Consider the following 19013-nt stretch of genomic DNA (forward strand, 5'->3'; position numbering starts at 1 on the left):
TGTTCTTAATTATATGTGACATCATCAGACATGGTCACCTTTTTTAAATGACATCAGAATAGGAGTATTCAGAATACTTTCAATTTGCAAAAACAACAGTTATTTAACCAGTGGAGAGAACAGTTCTTTTACAATCAGTTAGGAAACCTGAAAATAGCGGAAAATTAGAGAAAATGTGTTCACTTATTAAAGTTGATGCACCTCTTACGTTTGTGTTGAGTGGGATTTTATCCTGTTCTTTTACAATAGATAATATTTATTTTAAAGACAAACATATTTACTTTTCATGGCTATGACAAACAGTATAGAACAATCAAAATGATAAATACATGTTATATTTCATTTATTTCTGTTGTGGTCAAAAGAGATTCAGTTTTGGAAAAGCATTGCAACTTTTAAAATCATTAAATGTCAGAATGGCTGTAAAAATATGACACTGTTTTATATTTATCTGTAGGTACAATGCTCTTAATCCTATAAACTTCCTGGAAGGCCCACAATCTGACCCCGATACTATTGTGAAGAATATGGCAAAGCATACTAAAGGAGACTTTGAAAACTTTATAACAAGAATCCAAAATATGCCAATTCAGGTAAATATATTTCACATAACATAATCTGGAATAATGATACTCATACACTTTGACTGAATTCATCAACAAACACCAAAAGGTCTTTCAGATTACCATTAATTAACATTATAATTGAAGGACATCGCAAAGATAACAATTAGAAAAAAAACTCATCCAAGAGTGTTTCATCAAGGTAAAAAAAAAAACAATTCAACTTTTGACAATTAGTTCAAAAAGTATTGACGATAGATATGATTGATAATTGGATAAATGATCAGCAAGAGATTTATCGATCTTGGAAAATTCAGGAAAAATCTGCTAGATATATAGAGTTGGGCGCTCATATTCGCCATGGACACAATTTCGCTGTTTTATGATTTTAAAGGTGTAAAAACTTCAAAGGATGTTAGAAATGGAAGAAATATGATGGTAAGTTATATTTTATAACAAATATGATTATTTTTGCAAATGAGACCAAATATCGCCACTTACCGCAAAGACTGAAAAACTGACAACGATTTTCAGCCAATTTCCTAAATGAAAATAAAAGATTTCAAAGAAGTATTTCTACTTAATTCTTTGACTGATTGCCCTAAATTACAGTTTTTTACACCTTTCAAATGTCTGCTATTTATCTATAATGAAATTTATTTGATAAATATTGCTTAAAGCTGCAGTTATTTCATTTCAAATAGATGTGTAAAAACGGCGAATATGTGTCCCCCGTTGAAAAAAAAATCAAAATTTCAAACACCCTTTAATCCAACTTTTCAGATGATTTTTCTCAAAACAAACATGTTTTCAAGCTAGGAATATGTTGCATTTGAAGTTATCTTCATAAAGAAATATCAGTTTACTTCAAAAACATAAAGACCTGAACATAAACTGAAGAAAACATGGAAAGATATGGGGAAAATGAGCACCCCACTCTACCAATACACAAATATTTTCATGAATACTTTATTATATTTTTCAGCTTGGGCAAATGAAAGAAAGATTCAGCAAGGCAATTGAAGTTAATCACACCTACAATAAAGTATCAATTGTAAGTTTCATGCTAGCTTATTGAAAGTCACACATAATAACAAATATTAGAATAAAATTGAGAATCGAAATGGGGAATGTGTCAAAGAGACAACAACCTGACCCACCATAGAACAGACAACAGCAGAAGGTCACCAATAGGTCTTCAATGTAGCGAGAAATTCCTGCACCCAGAGGCATCCTTCAGCTGGCCCCTAAACAAATATATATATTTACTAGTTCAGTGATAATAAACGCCATACTAAACTCCAAATTGTACATAAGAACTAAAATTAAAAATAATACAAGACTAACAAAGGCCAGAGGCTCCTGATTTGAGATAGATGCAAAAATGTGGCAGGGTTAAACCTGCTTTCATAAATGACATAACATGTATTTGATAATTTGTTCAATAATATATTTTAACATTTTTTATAAACGATGCATACTTTCATTAAAGGAGTAGGTTCAGTAAGACCTCTTTTTGGCCCCAAAATATGGCAGTTTTACAAAATTGTTAAAATTTAAACTTTTTCTTAGTTATTGGATAGTAGAATGGTTCTGCTACATAAATATGGGCTGTTTTTGCCAATACAATGTACATATATTGGGTACTAGCACCATGAAGTCGTGCTAAATTACTGAAATCTTCACAATTCCAGCATTTTAGTTAAATTTTAGACAGTTTCCGGGTAAAACGGAAGTGGCCGCATTCGTGTTCATCCAAAATATTGAAATGGAAGTTGTATTTGATGATAATACATAACATATGTAAAGATTGAGGATGAACACGGATGCGGCCACTTTCGTTTTTGACAAACCCATCTGAAAAGTGACATTTTTTGGCATATTTGGTAGATTTTTCATATTTGAGCTTGAATAGGACCGTTTTTAATGACTAAATAAGTTAAAATCTTGCACATAAATTAATTGAATCGTATGAAATGGACACTTAAGTGATTGAAAAGTGGTCAAAATCTTTCGTCAGATGAAACTTAAATTTGAGGCCAAAATCGGTCCTTACCGGACCTACTCCTAGAAAGGGTTTAAGTGGAACACTTAGAAGAACCTGCAATATACCTTTCCTTATAAGTATTCTTGTAAACTTAGGAATATAAGGATAGATCATAGAAGATCCTGGTATTCATCCTTTGGATTAACACCAAAGGAGATTAGAACCAATTTGTGGTTTTCCAGGATCTCCTGCTTCGTAAGCGTACTTAAGTGTATATGTAGGATTTCCAAGTGTGACATTTATCCCCAGTTCCTTCATCAGGCAGTCAATGTAGTGTTTCTTGCAAACAAAAACGAAAGTGTTTGAGGATTTGTCAGCTAGAACAACAACATATTTGTCATGGAGACAAGACAGTTCCTCTTTGACCCGAGGGTCTTTAAAGATGGAAGGAGCTTTTGTACTAATAAACCCTTTAAGCTTACATACTTTTATCTGAATCAATGACCTCACTGATTTTACCCACTGCGAAAAAGTGTCAACCTCAACCTTTTCTCTTTATGCCCAGTCTTTTTCTCAATCCTCAATAGAATCCATTAGTAGTTTGAAGTTCTGCTTCCAATTGATTGGCTGTGGCTCTCTGTATTTCGAACCCTTGGACAAAAGTTGTCTCAACTTGTAGTTATTGACTATGTTTAGGTCTCCAGAAATACGAATATATGTATTATCAATATAAACGTGATGTCAAGCTGCATATAAGCATTGTTGTTCTCGTAAATCTTCAGTAGCCAGTCAGAAAAATGGACGAATTCTAGTTCAAGTCAATACAAGAACCTATAGGATAAGCACTGGGATCGTTTTGTAACAGAGAGAAATTTGAATTTATTGAGTCACAATTCGAAAAACCACTGAACCAAGTTACAGACACAAACAGAACTACAAATGTCACTTATGAGATTTCCAACTTGACCATGCTTAAGTAGTCGAAACGATTTACATTATGAAATAAAAAAAAAAACAGATGGTAAGACACTTGTTAGGATAGATGACCATACTTAGGGCATATGTAATTACACAACTGATTACCAACAAGAAGCTGATCGACCGACAGTGGGAAAATTTAGAAAAGTAGAAAGATAAGCTTATTTTATGTAGAACACATTTTTTTTTAAATAAAAAAAATCATGATACTAAGTCCGTGACTTTAACAATTTTGTTAAATTTCTTTTTTTTCTCTGATCTGGATCTACTCTGTTTCTAGATGAATTCTGATTGAAGTATAATGAAAATGGCATTTTTTTCTGTCCATGGTACAGTTTTTTGTCAATCCCGTTATATTTCAACATACAAATCCCGATTTCCCGAGGCTAAAAACGTGGATTTCCCGTATCACGATATTTTTCTATCCCGAATTCCCGATCTTTAAACAAGGCAATCCCAGCTTCCTGATGCTAAAAAAGGCCGATCCCAGCGTCCCGAAAATGGTCTCGCCCCCCCCCTCTCCTTTCTGTTGTTTGCAATGACCAAATCATCTTTGCTAGCCAAGGGTTACGATCCACTCCCGCTCTCTTCACCCTTGGCGGATTGAGCCAACATTTGTGATAACAATGTTGCGCCATCTATCGGAAGATAAAAACCACGCCAATTCCGAATACATTAGTCTTGACCAATGGTAGCACTTGAACTCTTCAGCTTGGAGGTAAAAACACGGTAGCGTCTAGATGCTACACACTTGGTAAAGCCGGAAATGAAAGCATACGTCAACATTCATGCATTTGTGCATGAAACATACACAGGAACTTCCATTTGTTGATTAAAAACATTCAAGTTTTCACTAAATATAGTCGTATGTTTAGGGATGTAAAGGCTTGTTGCACAAAAAACATGTGGCAATTGTTTACAAACACTTTCTACATTTACACGTGATCATGTTACAGGCGCATTTTGATTGGATGCAGCGAGTTTTGACTGCAACCAATAAAAATCCTTACCTTATGTCTCCGAAATTTTATCTCAATCCGCCAAGGGTGAAGAGAGCGGGAGTGGATCGTAACCCTTGGCTAGCGAAGATGTGACCAAATATGAAATGTGAATTTCTGGTGCATAAAACTATTTTGATTATAAAAAGAAATGTAGGCATATATTGTCTAACAAATGGCAATGAAATTTCTCCAATAAAAACATTTTTTTTTCTCCCAGGAAAAGGTACCAAAAATAATAAGAGAGATGATTACTGAAGACAGCGAGAACTTTGTGTTGTACAAACCATTCACAGAGGATTTAGATCAGATTTCAACCATAAACCATGAAGAAAAGTAAGTTTTCAAGTTACACAGCAATCATCATTATTCATTTTAAATAGATAGAAATAATAATAGATAAGAAATAAAGCTGCATGAGAAGACAGCCATATCAAATTTATATTTACCATGTTAACTGACATCTTTTCATATAAAAAAAAGAAGTGGTTAGATTGCCAATGTGACAACTATCCACAAAAGACCAAATGCCACAGAAATAAATAATTATAGGATACCATAAGGCCATCATGTCAGTGCTTGTTCAGATTTTTGATTAAATTAACTTTATTGTGAGAAACTAATTTATGATTCAAAAGAGTTATTTTGACATCTTTTTTTCTTTTCATTAATTTTGTTTATAAGGATCAAATGAAAAACTGTTAAGGATGTATTTATACCCTATATAATTATGTTCCTATGAAAATTATTTCAAATTTTGAAGTTTCGAAGAAATATTTTTATGATTTTCTTTTTAGGGAAAATATAAGGGAAAAGGCCAAATCAGCAATCACTGATTACATGAGATCTCTAAATGATATAGAGGTTTTTATAAATGAGGTAAGCTATCAATTAAAGTATGGATTTTTTGTGTCAAATATGCAAATATTAAATCTGACATTACTTGTATACACCTAACATTTTTGAGATAACAAAACTTTAAAATTTTGTAAATACAATTGTTAATAAAACAAAACTGAGTTACTGTCTCATTAAAGACTACACCACATTTCACTTTTCATCAGAAGTCTTTTTTGAAATAAGTTTCCATTACTGCATTAGATACCTTAGATACACTGGAAAGCCATATATTTTTAACAGTTATGAACAAAATGTAAAAGCTTTGTATTTCCTGCATTGACTGGTAACTGAATATTGTTTGTAAGAGCTGTACAAAAGAAGATATCAAAGTTGAATCAATGAGTTCTGTCAGCTATACATTAATATAGCATCCACTAGTTATATTTTAAGTTGAATATTCTTGATGTAATTGTAGACTTACCTGAAGCACACAAGACCAGGTTTAGGTGTAGGGTCATGGGATAGAGGTATGGACTATTATAAGGCTTGCTTGAAATGGCATACCTCATTGCCGCTTAGTCCAGAAGAAGTTCACAGGAAAGGATTGGAAGAAGTTTCCCGTATTTCTACACAGATGAAAGCTGTGAGTTTTCCCAGTTTAAAAAAATATTTTAGACAATTGACTTAAAAAGGCTGAAGGGTACAAAAATTTCAGCAAACATTTTTGTTTTCATTACAAATTTTATTTATTGCACTATTAGCATGATTAGTTGTTACTTTATGATATGGTACAAAAAAATCAACCAAAAAAATCGATTCATTTTGGCTTCAGATATCAATGACTTTTAAAATGTAAACATCATTGAAAAGTTACAAATTATCTCCCTTTGGTGTAAAAATTTCATTTTTTTTGGCATTGAAATTTTAATATCTGTTTTAACCTTTGGTGACCTATATTTTTTCTTATTTTTTTTCAAATAAGCTGTACTTAAACAAAACTATTGTAAAATTTAAGCGATTTCTGAAATTTATTTTTAATTTTATATCAATAATGCCTCTATTTCTCCTATTAGTTCAACAGAAAAAAGTCAGACCCTTAACCAAAATGTATGCTTCTTTCAAAAGTAGTTGTTGAGCTTAAATGAACCGTGCCTCCATTTTTTTATTTTATTATTCTATTCAGTATATGATAAAGTTTTTGTAGAAAAAAATAGCAAAATCCTATATTTAAAAAAAAAAAAATCAATTTATACCTGTTTAGCCCCCCTTAACTCAAGGACACCACTTTGAATGAAAAGAAACCAAATATATGATTCATATTAAATTGTTTGCACACACATGAAATATCATAAATCCAAATTTAACTAAGTTGTATTTAATTCAGAGTACAAAAAAAATGTATGATCAATTCACTACTTCAGGTAAATAAAGTGATTGATTATCTTTAAATAATATTTGCTAAATATTTTCATCAGCTTAAAATCATCATAGATACCAGGATTGAATTTTGTTTTTACATCCGGACGGGCATTTCATCTACAAAAGACTCATCAGTGAAGCTCGAATAAAAAAAAAGTTATAAAAAGAGCATTTAGGACCAAAATTGTCGCAGGAAAAATGGGACACCATATAATATCGACTTGGGATGAGGGATAAATCAGGATAAACCCATAAACTTGTCGTTGTAATGCGTGTGGGCCATTTCTGCATTTAATGAGTCGTCCAATATATAAATACTTTATTTTATCGGACCACAGATGAATTATCACGTTGTGATTGGTTAAACACCGTCACGTGGTGACCCCCTATGAGACCGTATGGGGTTAGTAAGTTTCATATGGGGTTCATGACGCGTTAATGGCGACGTCATCTATAAATGTTGTTGTTTTTCATTGTTTATTTTTCAACAAAACATCGCAGAAAAAGTCCAGCGTCCGATAAATACGTTATACGGTTAACTACTGACCCCCTACGGATCCATAGAGGGTGAATAAAATTCATAGGGGACTCGGCCTCCGGCCTCACCCCCTATGGATTTTACTAACCCTCTATGGATCCGTAGGGGGTCAGTAGCGAACCATATAACTTATAATATATAAATCTGCAAGTATACAAATTGTAAACCAAGTTTACAATTATGTTCCAATAAATATGAACAATATTATACTGAAATATTTGCATGCAACGGAGCTTTATTCTGACCTTAACTTATATACCAAAATGCGGCTTTCAAGCCATACTGAATTCTATATATGAAATACTAAAATAACTTTACTTTAATTGAAACATTTTAAACATTGCTAAAAGAATAAATAAATTTACAAGTACCTGCAGTGTAGACATTAGTCAGCCGCCTCCCCGGTTGTAATAATGACCAGTGACTAACTTTAAAAGTGAAATTGTATTAATATATATATGGTTAGTATTGCCGCGCTTTGAGCTCATGCATAACTCATGCTATTTAAATATAAATATATATCATTTAAACAATAATAAGAATCGCTTTAACTTTCTATTGTACTAATTTAAATATTGAGTACGTAAAGCAAAGCATAGCGTATAAAGCTATAGTCTATTTCAAAATATGCAGTGCAAAACTATTGTCGTCAATCGTCAAGAAACATGATGATATGAAATATGAATATGATATGAATGGAAAACATATAACACGGAAAACACAATTAATATGAAATGCATAATAATGAACCAAAATGGATAAATATATCCGGTGACAAAATTCTGAAATTTTTTGCCAAATACAGCCTTGGTAATCTATTCCTGAAGTAGAAAAGCCTTAGTATTTCAAAAATTCAAAAGTTTTGTAAAGAGTTAATTTATAAATATGACCATACCAATGATAATTCATGTCAGCTCAGAAGTAATGACTACTGGGCTGGTGGCTTGTTTTCATGATACCTTTTTTTTTTTTTTCTAGATATATTGAATTAAGTGTTTTTTTCCATTCTATAGATATTTAAGAAAATGGGAATGAATGGAAGTATAAAAGAAGGTTTCAATCAACTCAAGAATGATTCTTCATACTTCTTAAAATCAGAGGTAAGTATATTTCTCGGTTATTCATACTCATAGTGGTAATTATTATACTTTAAAAAAAGCCCTGATAAATATTATAACATAAAATAAATTATTTCAATGACTTAATCTTTGAGATTCTATTTTTTCTCTCCTCTGCAGCATCATCAACTTATAAATCAGAAATCAAAGGAGTAGGTCCAGTAAGACCCCTTTTTGGCCCCAAAATATAGCAGTTTTAGAAAATTGTGAAAATGTAATCTTTAAGCTATATTTTGGAAAGTAAAAATCTTCTGCTTCATAAATATGAGCTGTTTTTGACAATACAATGCACAAGTATCGTAATCTAGCATCATTAAGTCATGCTTAATTACTGAAATCTTCCAAATTTTAGCATTTTGGTTAATTTTTAGACGGTTTCTGTCTAAAATGAAAGTGGCCGCATTTGTGTTCATTCATTATATTGAAATGTTAGTTGTATTTGATGATAATACAAAACATATATAAAGGTTGAGGATGAACACGGATGCGGCCACTTTCATTTTTGACAAAAAACATCTACAAAGTGATGATTTTTGGCATATTTGATAGATTTTTCATATTTAAGCTTGAATCAGAGAGCTTTTAATGTCTAAATCCGTTAAAATCTTACACATTAACTAATCGAATCAATTAAAATAGACACTTAAGTGTATAAAAAGTGTCCAAAAACTTTCGTTAGATGAACCTGAAATTTGAGGCCAAAATCAGCCCTTACCGGACCTTCTCCTTTGGTGACTGTATTATGCAAATGAATCTTTTACTCGATAACAAAATGTCATCTGTTTATTAATAACAGATAATAAATCATGAGATCCTACAATCTATATATTAAGGTGTACTTCACAGTACACTTGTACAGCAATATGTATGTACTTACAAAAATGTTTTTTATTTGATATTTGTAGGATGAAGTCGTTTCAACATTTGAGGATATTATTAAGAGACAGATAGAACCCAAACTAAACACTCTGTTCAAAGACAATCCTAATCTACCTTTAGTGTAAGTCATAAGATACGTATTTATTTGCCCAATCATATACAGATTGTAATATCAATTTGTTTTTACATTTTCTAGATCAGTCATCACAATTTTTCTTTTTTTACAAAAGCAATGAAATACCAAAGGTTTGTGTTTGTTGGATTGATATATTATTGTTGTTCAGATCAGAAGTACCTGTTTTTGTACTATATAACTTCTGGGAACCAGAACTCTCTAATATGCAATTGAAGGTATGTTAAATTTTTCAGCACAAGTCAGGATAAGGTATAGTTTTGACATGAAATAACTGCCACTTTGTTTGAACTTAAGATAAAGTAGCCATAAATGCTTGAAATTGCATAATTTAACATAGAAATCAATGGGGCTTTGAATGAGTGGTTTTATTCCTAAAGAGATTGTGATTATAATATGCATTTAATTTTTATTCTGTACAGTATTTGTTTTGTTGGAAATTGTGGTAGTTAAAATGTATATAAGTTTTGCGCTGTTTAAGATATATAATTTCATTTTTAGCTCACCTGGCCCAAAGGGCCAAGTGAGCTTTTCTCATCACTTTGCGTCCGGCGTCCGGCGTCGTCCGGCGTTGTCCGGCGTCGTCCATCGTCGTTCTGCGTCCAGCGTTAACTTTTACAAAAATCTTCTCCTCTGAAACTACTGGGCCAAATTTAACCAAACTTGGCCGCAATCATCATTGATGTATCTAGTTTCAAATTTGTGTTTTTTGACCCGGCCAACCAACCAAGATGGCCACCATGGCTAAAAATAGAACATAGGGGTAAAATGCAGTTTTTGGCCTATAACTCAAAAACCAAAGCATTTAGAGCAAATCTGACAGGGGTAAAATTGTTTATCAGGTCAAGATCCATCTGCCATGAAATTTTTAGATGAATCAGACAACCCATTGTTGGGTTGCTGCCCCTAAAATGGTAATTTTAAGGAAATTTTACTGTTTTTTGTCATTATCTTGAATATTATTATAGATGGAGATAAACTGTAAACAGCAATAATGTTCAGCAAAGTAAGATTTACAAATAAGTCAACATGACCAAATTGGTCAGTTGACCCCTTTAGGAGTAATAGACCACTTTCGAGTTCATCCGTCACCGGCAAAAACTCGTCAATTATGCACGCCTTTATGACGTCATTTACCAGATAGAGGGGCTCGCCTGTATCCCTGCACTATTTACGTTCAACAAGCGTCTTAGTGATCGTTTTTGTGCAGGATAAATTAGAAATAATGGTTGCTCTGTAGGTACTTACTGACAATTCCCTAATGACAGCAGTGTTGATTGTCTATTTTTAGAATTCAATTTGACGAATAATTCGTACAATATAGAATTATAATTTTCCAACCACTCGCTCAACCTTGTAAGGAAGTGACGACGCCCCTAAACGCACAGATGACTGCGATAAAGGCGCGTATAATTGACGATTTTTTTCCGGTGACGGATGAACTCGAAAGTTGTCTATTGCCCTTTATAATCAATTTTTAACCATTTTTTCGTAAATTTCCATGATCTTTTACAAAAATCTTCTCCTATGAATCTACTGGGCCAAATTAAACCAAAATTGGCCACAATCATCATTGATGTATCTAGTTTAAAATTTGTGTTTTTTGACCCGGCCAACCAACCAAGATGGCCGCCATGGCTAAAAATAGAACATTGGGGTAAAATGCAGTTTTTGGCTTATAACTCAAAAACCAAAGCATTTAGAGCAAATCTGACATGGGGTAAAATTGTTTATCAGGTCAAGATCTATCTGCCCAGAAATATTCGGAGGAATCACACAACCCATTGTTGGGTTGCTGCCCCTGAATTGGTAATTTTAAGGAAATTTTACTGTTTTGGGTCATTATCTTGAATATTATTATAGATGGAGATAAACTGTAAACAGCAATTATGTTCAGCAAAGTAAGATTTACCAATAAGTCAACATGACCAAAATGGTCAGTTCACCCAATTTAGGAGTTATTGACCTTTAAAGTCAATTTTTAACCATTTTTCGTAAATCTCCATGATCTTTTACAGAAATCTTCTCCTCTGAAACTACTGGGCCAAATTAATCCAAACTTGGCTACAATCATCATTGATGTATCTAGTTTCAAAATTGTGTTTTGTGACCCGGCCAACCAACCAAGATGGCCGCCACTGCTAAAAATAGAACATGGAGGTTAAATGCAGTTTTTAGTTATTACTCAAAAACCAAAGCATTTAGAGCAAATCGGACAATGGGTAAAATTGTTTATCTGTTCAAAATATATCTGCCCTGAAATTATAAGATGAATGGGAAAACATGTTGTTGGGTTGCTGCCCCTGAATTGGTAATATTAAGGAAATTTTGCTGTTTTTGGATATTATCTTGAATATTATTATAGATGGAGATAAACTGCAAACAGCAATAATGTTCAGCAAAATAAGATTTACAAATAAGTCAAAGGACCAAAATGGTCAGTTGACCCCTTGAGGAGTTATTGTCCTTTATAGTCAATTTTTAACCATTTTTCGTAAATCTTAGTTAACTTTTACAAAAATCTTCTCCTCTGAAACTACTGGGCCAAATTTAACCAAACTTGGCCAAAATCATCATTGATGTATCTAGTTTAAAAATTGTGGTTTTTGACACGGCCAACCAACCAAGATGGCGGCTATGGCTAAAAATAGAACATAGGGGTAAAATGCAGTTTTTGGCTTATAACTCAAAAACCAAAGCATTTAGAGCAAATCTGAAATGTGGTAAAATTGTTTATCAGGTCAAGATCTATCTGCCTTGAAATTTTTAGATGAATCGGACAACTGGTTGTAAGGTTGCTGCCCCTAAATTGGTAATTTTAAGGAAATTTTGCTGTTTTGGGTTATTATCTTGAATATTATTATAGATAGAGATAAACTGTAAATAGCAATAATATACAGCAATTTAAGACTCAAAAATAAGTCAACATGACCAAAATGGTCAATTGACCTCCTAAGAAGTTATAGTCCTTTATAATCAATTTTTAACAATCTTCATAAAATTCGTGAATTTTTACTAACATTATCCACTGAAACTACACGGACAAGTTCATTATAGATAGAGATAATTGTAAGCAGCAAGAATGTTTAGTAAAGTAAGATGTACAAACACATCACAATCACCTAAACACAATTTTGTCATGAACTGTCTGCTTCCTTTGTTTAATTCACATATACCAAGGTGAGCGACACAGGCTCTTTAGAGCCTCTAGTTTTGTCTTATGTATGTATGTGTCCTTGCATTTTTACTTTCTACATATTTGTAACTGTAACTGAAGCATCTTTTATTCATTTATAAGATGTCATTGATTTTGTTCTATTGTACTATAGGGTTGAACCTATGCCATATAACGGTCCCCTGGGCATGTATTTAACAGGATCTCCTGATGGAACAAAACCAGGAACATTCCAAGTAAATGGACTACATCCTACAGAAATGTAAGCTTACATTTATATGATCTGAACTGATAAAAGATTTCTAATACAGATAAAAAGCAAAATACATGCACCAAAACTAGTTAACTAATTAAAATGAATATAATTAATTTATGTATTATACATATTTTTATCTCTGAAGTTAATTTGTTTAGGTTTGAGCATTAATGATAAAGGTAAATCCTAAGAAAACACTTCAGGCACACGAAAAAAAACATGAAGTATGAAGATCAGATATGTGCTTGATAAACCCCCCAAAAAATGTTTTAGTAGTCATATAAGGAAAAACATTAACAAGTCATATAAAAACAAAGCCTATTTTTAACAAGAAAGGAGAAAAACGCAAAAAGGGTAAAGTCTAAAAAAAGCATACCTAACCATAAGCCATCAAATACAAAATATTTGAAGCAAATAAACATATGTGGAAACTCTGTGCTAGGTGTTGCTGGTCTAGAGGTGACACTGTAGTAGTGAATTACGATGAACATAGATATAACCAAAATGTTAAGTCTGAATGGTCCCAAGGATGGATTCTTCAAATGATTACAGTACTAATACTATACTATCATTCATAATAAATCTATCTATTTGTTTTCCAGGCCGACATTTGGATTTATGGCTTTGGCTCTGCATGAAACAGTTCCAGGGCATCATCTACAGGTTAGACTTTTTGTTTTGTGATCTGATATATACCAGTACGTATTTGTGTTCTTAACCCATATATAACTATTCATATTGTGCATCAAACTATCCTGTAATGATGACAGTTGTTTGTATATAAAACTATTTAGAAACTTAGAATTATTAATCAAAAATAAGATAAGAATTTTTTAACAAAGTGTATTTTTATTAATTATTTATGACCATCTTCTCATGAAAACATAAGTTATAGGTATCAGTTTGCACTAATTAATTCCTCTTTTTGTTCATTCTTTAACTATTTATATTTGCAGTAAAATCATTCACAAGAAATCAAGGATAACTTTAACTATTATTTCTGAAAAGCTAATTTGATGATTATCTTTTAGCATAGAAAATCTTCAATTAATTTTCAATGTAATGTTTGTGGACAAAAATGTTTGTCTTTCCATTTCATCATGGCATTGTCAGGTTCTCTTCGGCTAATTAGTTATATTATCCCTTTGGTAACTTCCACCCATCTTTTTGTCTATTTGTCTGTATATATTAATATCTTTTATATATTTTAGATATACTTAGCATTGTATCAGGACTGTATAAGAAGTTACTATATACTGTAAATTCAGAAATTTTTTATACCCCACCTACAATAGTTGATGGCTATTATGTTTTCTGGTCTGTGCCTCTGTTCGTTCATCCGTTCGTTCGCCTGTCCATTCGTTCATACGTGCGTCCGTTCGCTTCAGGTTAAAGTTTTTGGTCAAGGTAGTTTTTGAAGAAGTTGAAGTCCAATCAACTTGAAACTTAGTACACATGTTCCCCATGATATGATCTTTGGAATTTTAATGCCAAATTATAGTTTTGACCCCAATTTCATGGTTCACTGAACATAGAAAATGATAGTGGGAAGTTCAGGTTAAAGTTTTTGGTCGAGGTAGTTTTTGATGAAGTTAAAGTTACATCAACTTGAAACTTAGTACACATGTTCCCTATGATATGATCTTTTTAATTTTAATTCCAAATTAAAGTGTTGACCCTAATTTCATGGTCCACTGAACATAGAAAACTATAGTGGGAGTGGGGCATCCATATATTATGGACACATTCTTGTTATTATTGCAAAAATGCGATAGAGTTGTAAACACAATAACTTAAACTTGCATTTTGAATTAGTTTTATATGATTTAAATAGAATTTTTCTCAAAATCATAAAAATTAAAATTGCGTTTAAGTCTAAAACGACAACATCGCATTAATAATTAATGCATGCAATATTTTCTGAATTTACATCAATTGTTTTGAACAATTTATTACAGATAAGTATACAATCCTTAGCCAAGAATGCAGGTTTTAGAAGACATGGTTTAGACAGTAAATACTTCCAGCCACCAACACTGTTTCCTTTTTATACAGCCTTTGTAGAGGTATATATATATTTATCAAAATATCAATTCTTTCATGGACGATATGCCATATTTTATAAACGGACTTTGAGAATGTATCTCTGTATAATTTCTATCCTACTTGTCTTGATATGTGCAAATTAAAAATTCAAACATGTTTGTCTTTTTCTGCCTTAAAATAGCAAATTCAGAGAAGAGAAAAATCGATTATTAAACAATTAATTTAAATCACAAAGTCATTTGTAGTTCAAAATCATGATATCAGTTAGTAAGAATGTTTTATGTGGATGATAATTATCATTGTCACAATTTATTTTGAAATTATCCATGCAACTGTATCATACATAAATTAAACAGGTGTTATTCCATTTGTTTGTTTTAGTTTAAACAGTATTTATTAATGAAAAATGTCAATACAAATATTACAATGTTACATAAATTTCAAATATGGGATTTTGTTTGTTTTCATCTTCTATTTGGTATATGGGGTATTTCAAAAGTATCTTTTGCAATACAAAACCATTTATTTTTGTATATCTTATCTTAATATCCATGTATATTTATTACAGGGTTGGGCTCTGTATGCTGAATACTTAGGAGAGGAAATGGGTGTTTATAAAACTGATGCTCAAATGTAAGATTTTGTATGTTTACAAATGATGAAAAAAGATTTTACAATATTTTTGTGTATTTTTATATCCTGACTCTTTATATAAAAATAAGGAGATGTTGTACGTATGATTGCCAATGAGACAACTATCAACTAGATTTCATAAAAAGTGTATATTACTTAAGTAAGTATTGGCCTCCATATAGCTGTCAACCATGAAAAACGACTTCCTGTTTACCAAACACTTACATCATTTTACACATGAGTAGCCAAGTTGAAATGAGACTACACTACAAGGATTTCAGAAAGATTGATTCAGGGTTTGTATAAGTGTGCTATACAGTGTGATGCGTTTTCAGATTCATCACTCAGCAACTTTCTCAGTTTACCAAAATGTTTGGGGGGGGGGGGGGGGGTATCATCTGTGAGCAGTAGCTTGCTGATCCTTTCAAATATTTAATTCATATTTATGAATTGAATCTAGCAGTGTTGGAAATTTCATTCATATATTGCTTTTATAATGGTATAGTAGAAGATATGATAGATATAGGAAGATGTGGTATGAGTGCAAATAAGAAAACTCTCCATCCAAGTAACAATTTATAAAAGTAAACCATTATAGTTCAAGGTGCGGCCTTCAATAGGGAGCCTTGGCTCACACCAAACAGCAAGCTATAAAGGCCCCCAAAAATTACTAGTGTAAAACCATCCAAATGGGAAAACAAACTGTCTAATCTATATAAAAAAGAGAAACGAGAAACACTTATTAACCACATAAACAGACGACAACCACTGAACATCAGATTCCTGACTTAGGATAGATGCAAACAATTGCAGCAGGATTAAACTTTTTAATGGTACCAAACCTTCTCCCTTTTTTAAAACAGTAGTATAGCATCACAACATAGAAAGACACACTATAAAATAATAACTGGAAGGCTTGACTTTATTTAAGAGACAACACACATATTTAGAAAATTCCACATAGATTTATAGACCTTCACAGCTTCCTGATAAGAATTTTCTAGAATTTTCAAGAACAAAGTAAACTACAGTCAAACCTGCATATAAAGGTCACCAGGGAAAACTGACTTCATGAGGGAGGAAACCTTTCAATAAAGGTTTAAAATGGGAGGGACTTGAAAAAAATTTCCTTTAATAGAGATAACCTTGATAGCAGGGTTTACTGTATTCATGACTGTTGGGAAGATGCTTACTTCTTTTTAAAGCTGAATATAATTTTATATAGGTTAGGTCGTTATAGCGAGGAAATATTCCGAGCCTGCAGACTGGTAGTTGACACTGGACTTCACTATATGGGGTAAGGTTTTAAAATTTTACATTTTAATGAACCTAGTAAATCATGTCATGTAAATAAATCAATATGCTAGAGAAGAAGGACATCTGGAATCTCAACCGTAACTGTAATTTTTTTATTTGATAACATTATTGACGGCTATACAAAGTAAGGAGATGTGGTATGATTGCCAATAATATAACTATTCAACAGAGAACAAATTAAGTGGATTAAAACATGTTTTTGAGTGTTCTTTTCTTTCTAATCTAAAACAGTAGCTATATATAAAAAGCCTTTACACTAGATCCATTGGATGTGTATTGATTGATACTTGGGTTTAGAAGAATATGATTTATTTATTATTTGTCATTGGCTTTGAAATTATACTTTCTAGTCAGGTTCTACAAAAACTGTTTAAGCAGTGTTTTGATTCTTGTGTCTTTGTGCAAGTTGTTTTTCATGCATCCTTGCCATCTAACAAATAACTGGTTACTTATAAGACAATGATTTGACCTCGTTTATATTCAGGTAATATATATAAAATAATCATACATTGTCTCAAAATATCAATGTTATTTGTACAAGGCTTAGAAACAGGTAGAAAATGAGGCTGTGCCGAGCATTTCTAACTGTTTCGAGCCGAGTACAAATAACATTGATATTTCAAATCAATGTATGGTTATTCTTTATATACTGCAACTCTTATAACTGTTTTAAATGAACTCTTTAGGGTAAAACCCATCGATTTTTAATTTGGAGCAGACGACGTCAAATTTCCGCGAACCTGTATGTTTTATTGACGTCATAAATAAAATTCTACGGAAACCCATTGTCAATATCATAATCAAGATGATATACGGTCAGTGACTGTATATGACATATAAATATACAGTCAATGTAATTTGACTGCTCAAATAGCACAGCTGCAGTGTATATGTTCATTTATCTTTGGCAGTCGAATAAGTTTCATTGTAGTAAAAAATCATTATCTGTCATACATGTTCTATTGTACACCAAGAACTGTTGGAGGACCAAGGTTAATTAAGACTGTGAGGTGTATGAACAGAACTGAATATGCAGTTGTGAAAAACTCTGAAATGTATTGGCACACTGAACAGTATTGAACAATATGTGTATCTGATCAGAGAGTTTTCTTGGTAAACTACAATTATATAAGGATAACATATAAAAACATATTGGTTTCTGCACTAAGATTTGCAGCACATTAATGATTATGATGAACTTTTTTGCTTGTAGGTGGTCTAGAAAACAAGCTATAGAATATATGTCAAACTACACTGCTTCTGGTGAAAATGAACTGTCTAATGAGATAAATAGATATATCACTTGGCCAGGACAAGCATGTGCTTATAAGATTGGAGAACTGAAAATAAAAGAATTAAGAAAGAAAGCAGAAGAAGAACTAGGTACTTATCCTTCTATCATATTGTTGTCACAACTAGTTAGAATATTAAAAACTACTGCATTGACATGTGTGACTTTTTTTGTCAAACCTGATGAGCAATCAATGTCAGAAAACATAGTTTTAAAATATTCAAGTGTAGGATTAGATGATGTAACCCTACACTATTTTAAAAATCGGATATTTGTCCATACCTATGTCTTAGAGAAATGGCGGACATACCTGTGTCAGAGAGATTTGGAGGAAAGTATCTCCTTCTTGTATATGCATGTGACTATGAAGATGCAATTATCAAAAAGTATATATTGAAATATATATCAATCTTAACAAATTTTACTGTTTGAATGATTCTTAATTTACTTGGTAATTCAAGATACAATTAACATGCATGAATTGTTAATAATTAAGAAAATGTATGATCATTGACATTCACCTATTTTCTTGGTATGTCAATATGTTATACAAAGTACTTTCATCAATCAAAATTTCTAAAAGTAAACAATAACAATTGGTATTTTTCTCTAACTTTGGCCCCTCCTCCATTATTTTGCATACTAGATATACTAAAGTACATTTTCTATAGAACTGATGCTGCAGATTTTTGTAATTTTCCAGAACATTTTGGTTGCTTATCATTAGGGGTTTTGGGATAACACATTTTATTTGGATGTGATATTATCTACCTTCCGGTGTCATTATTGATTTGAATGACCTAGTTAAATTTGTTAGGCATACTATTTGTGTAACACCATTT

General features: G+C 31.9%; 1 protein-coding gene across 1 annotated transcript in view; it reads left to right on the plus strand.

The window, feature by feature from the left end:
* Nucleotides 1–19013, plus strand: part of LOC134711754 (uncharacterized) — a 75361-nt gene that overhangs the window by 55893 nt on the left and 455 nt on the right. Inside the window, exons 38-50 of the mRNA XM_063572611.1 lie at nucleotides 458–593; nucleotides 1549–1617; nucleotides 4747–4862; nucleotides 5324–5405; nucleotides 5842–6009; nucleotides 8337–8423; nucleotides 9347–9441; nucleotides 12783–12890; nucleotides 13487–13547; nucleotides 14843–14950; nucleotides 15499–15563; nucleotides 16789–16860; nucleotides 18094–18263. Coding sequence (XP_063428681.1) covers nucleotides 458–593; nucleotides 1549–1617; nucleotides 4747–4862; nucleotides 5324–5405; nucleotides 5842–6009; nucleotides 8337–8423; nucleotides 9347–9441; nucleotides 12783–12890; nucleotides 13487–13547; nucleotides 14843–14950; nucleotides 15499–15563; nucleotides 16789–16860; nucleotides 18094–18263 — 1337 coding nt within the window. The remainder of the gene's footprint in view (nucleotides 1–457; nucleotides 594–1548; nucleotides 1618–4746; nucleotides 4863–5323; nucleotides 5406–5841; nucleotides 6010–8336; nucleotides 8424–9346; nucleotides 9442–12782; nucleotides 12891–13486; nucleotides 13548–14842; nucleotides 14951–15498; nucleotides 15564–16788; nucleotides 16861–18093; nucleotides 18264–19013) is intronic.

This window comes from Mytilus trossulus, chromosome 3, assembly GCF_036588685.1.
Source record: "Mytilus trossulus isolate FHL-02 chromosome 3, PNRI_Mtr1.1.1.hap1, whole genome shotgun sequence".
Taxonomy (NCBI): Eukaryota; Metazoa; Mollusca; class Bivalvia; order Mytilida; family Mytilidae; genus Mytilus; species Mytilus trossulus.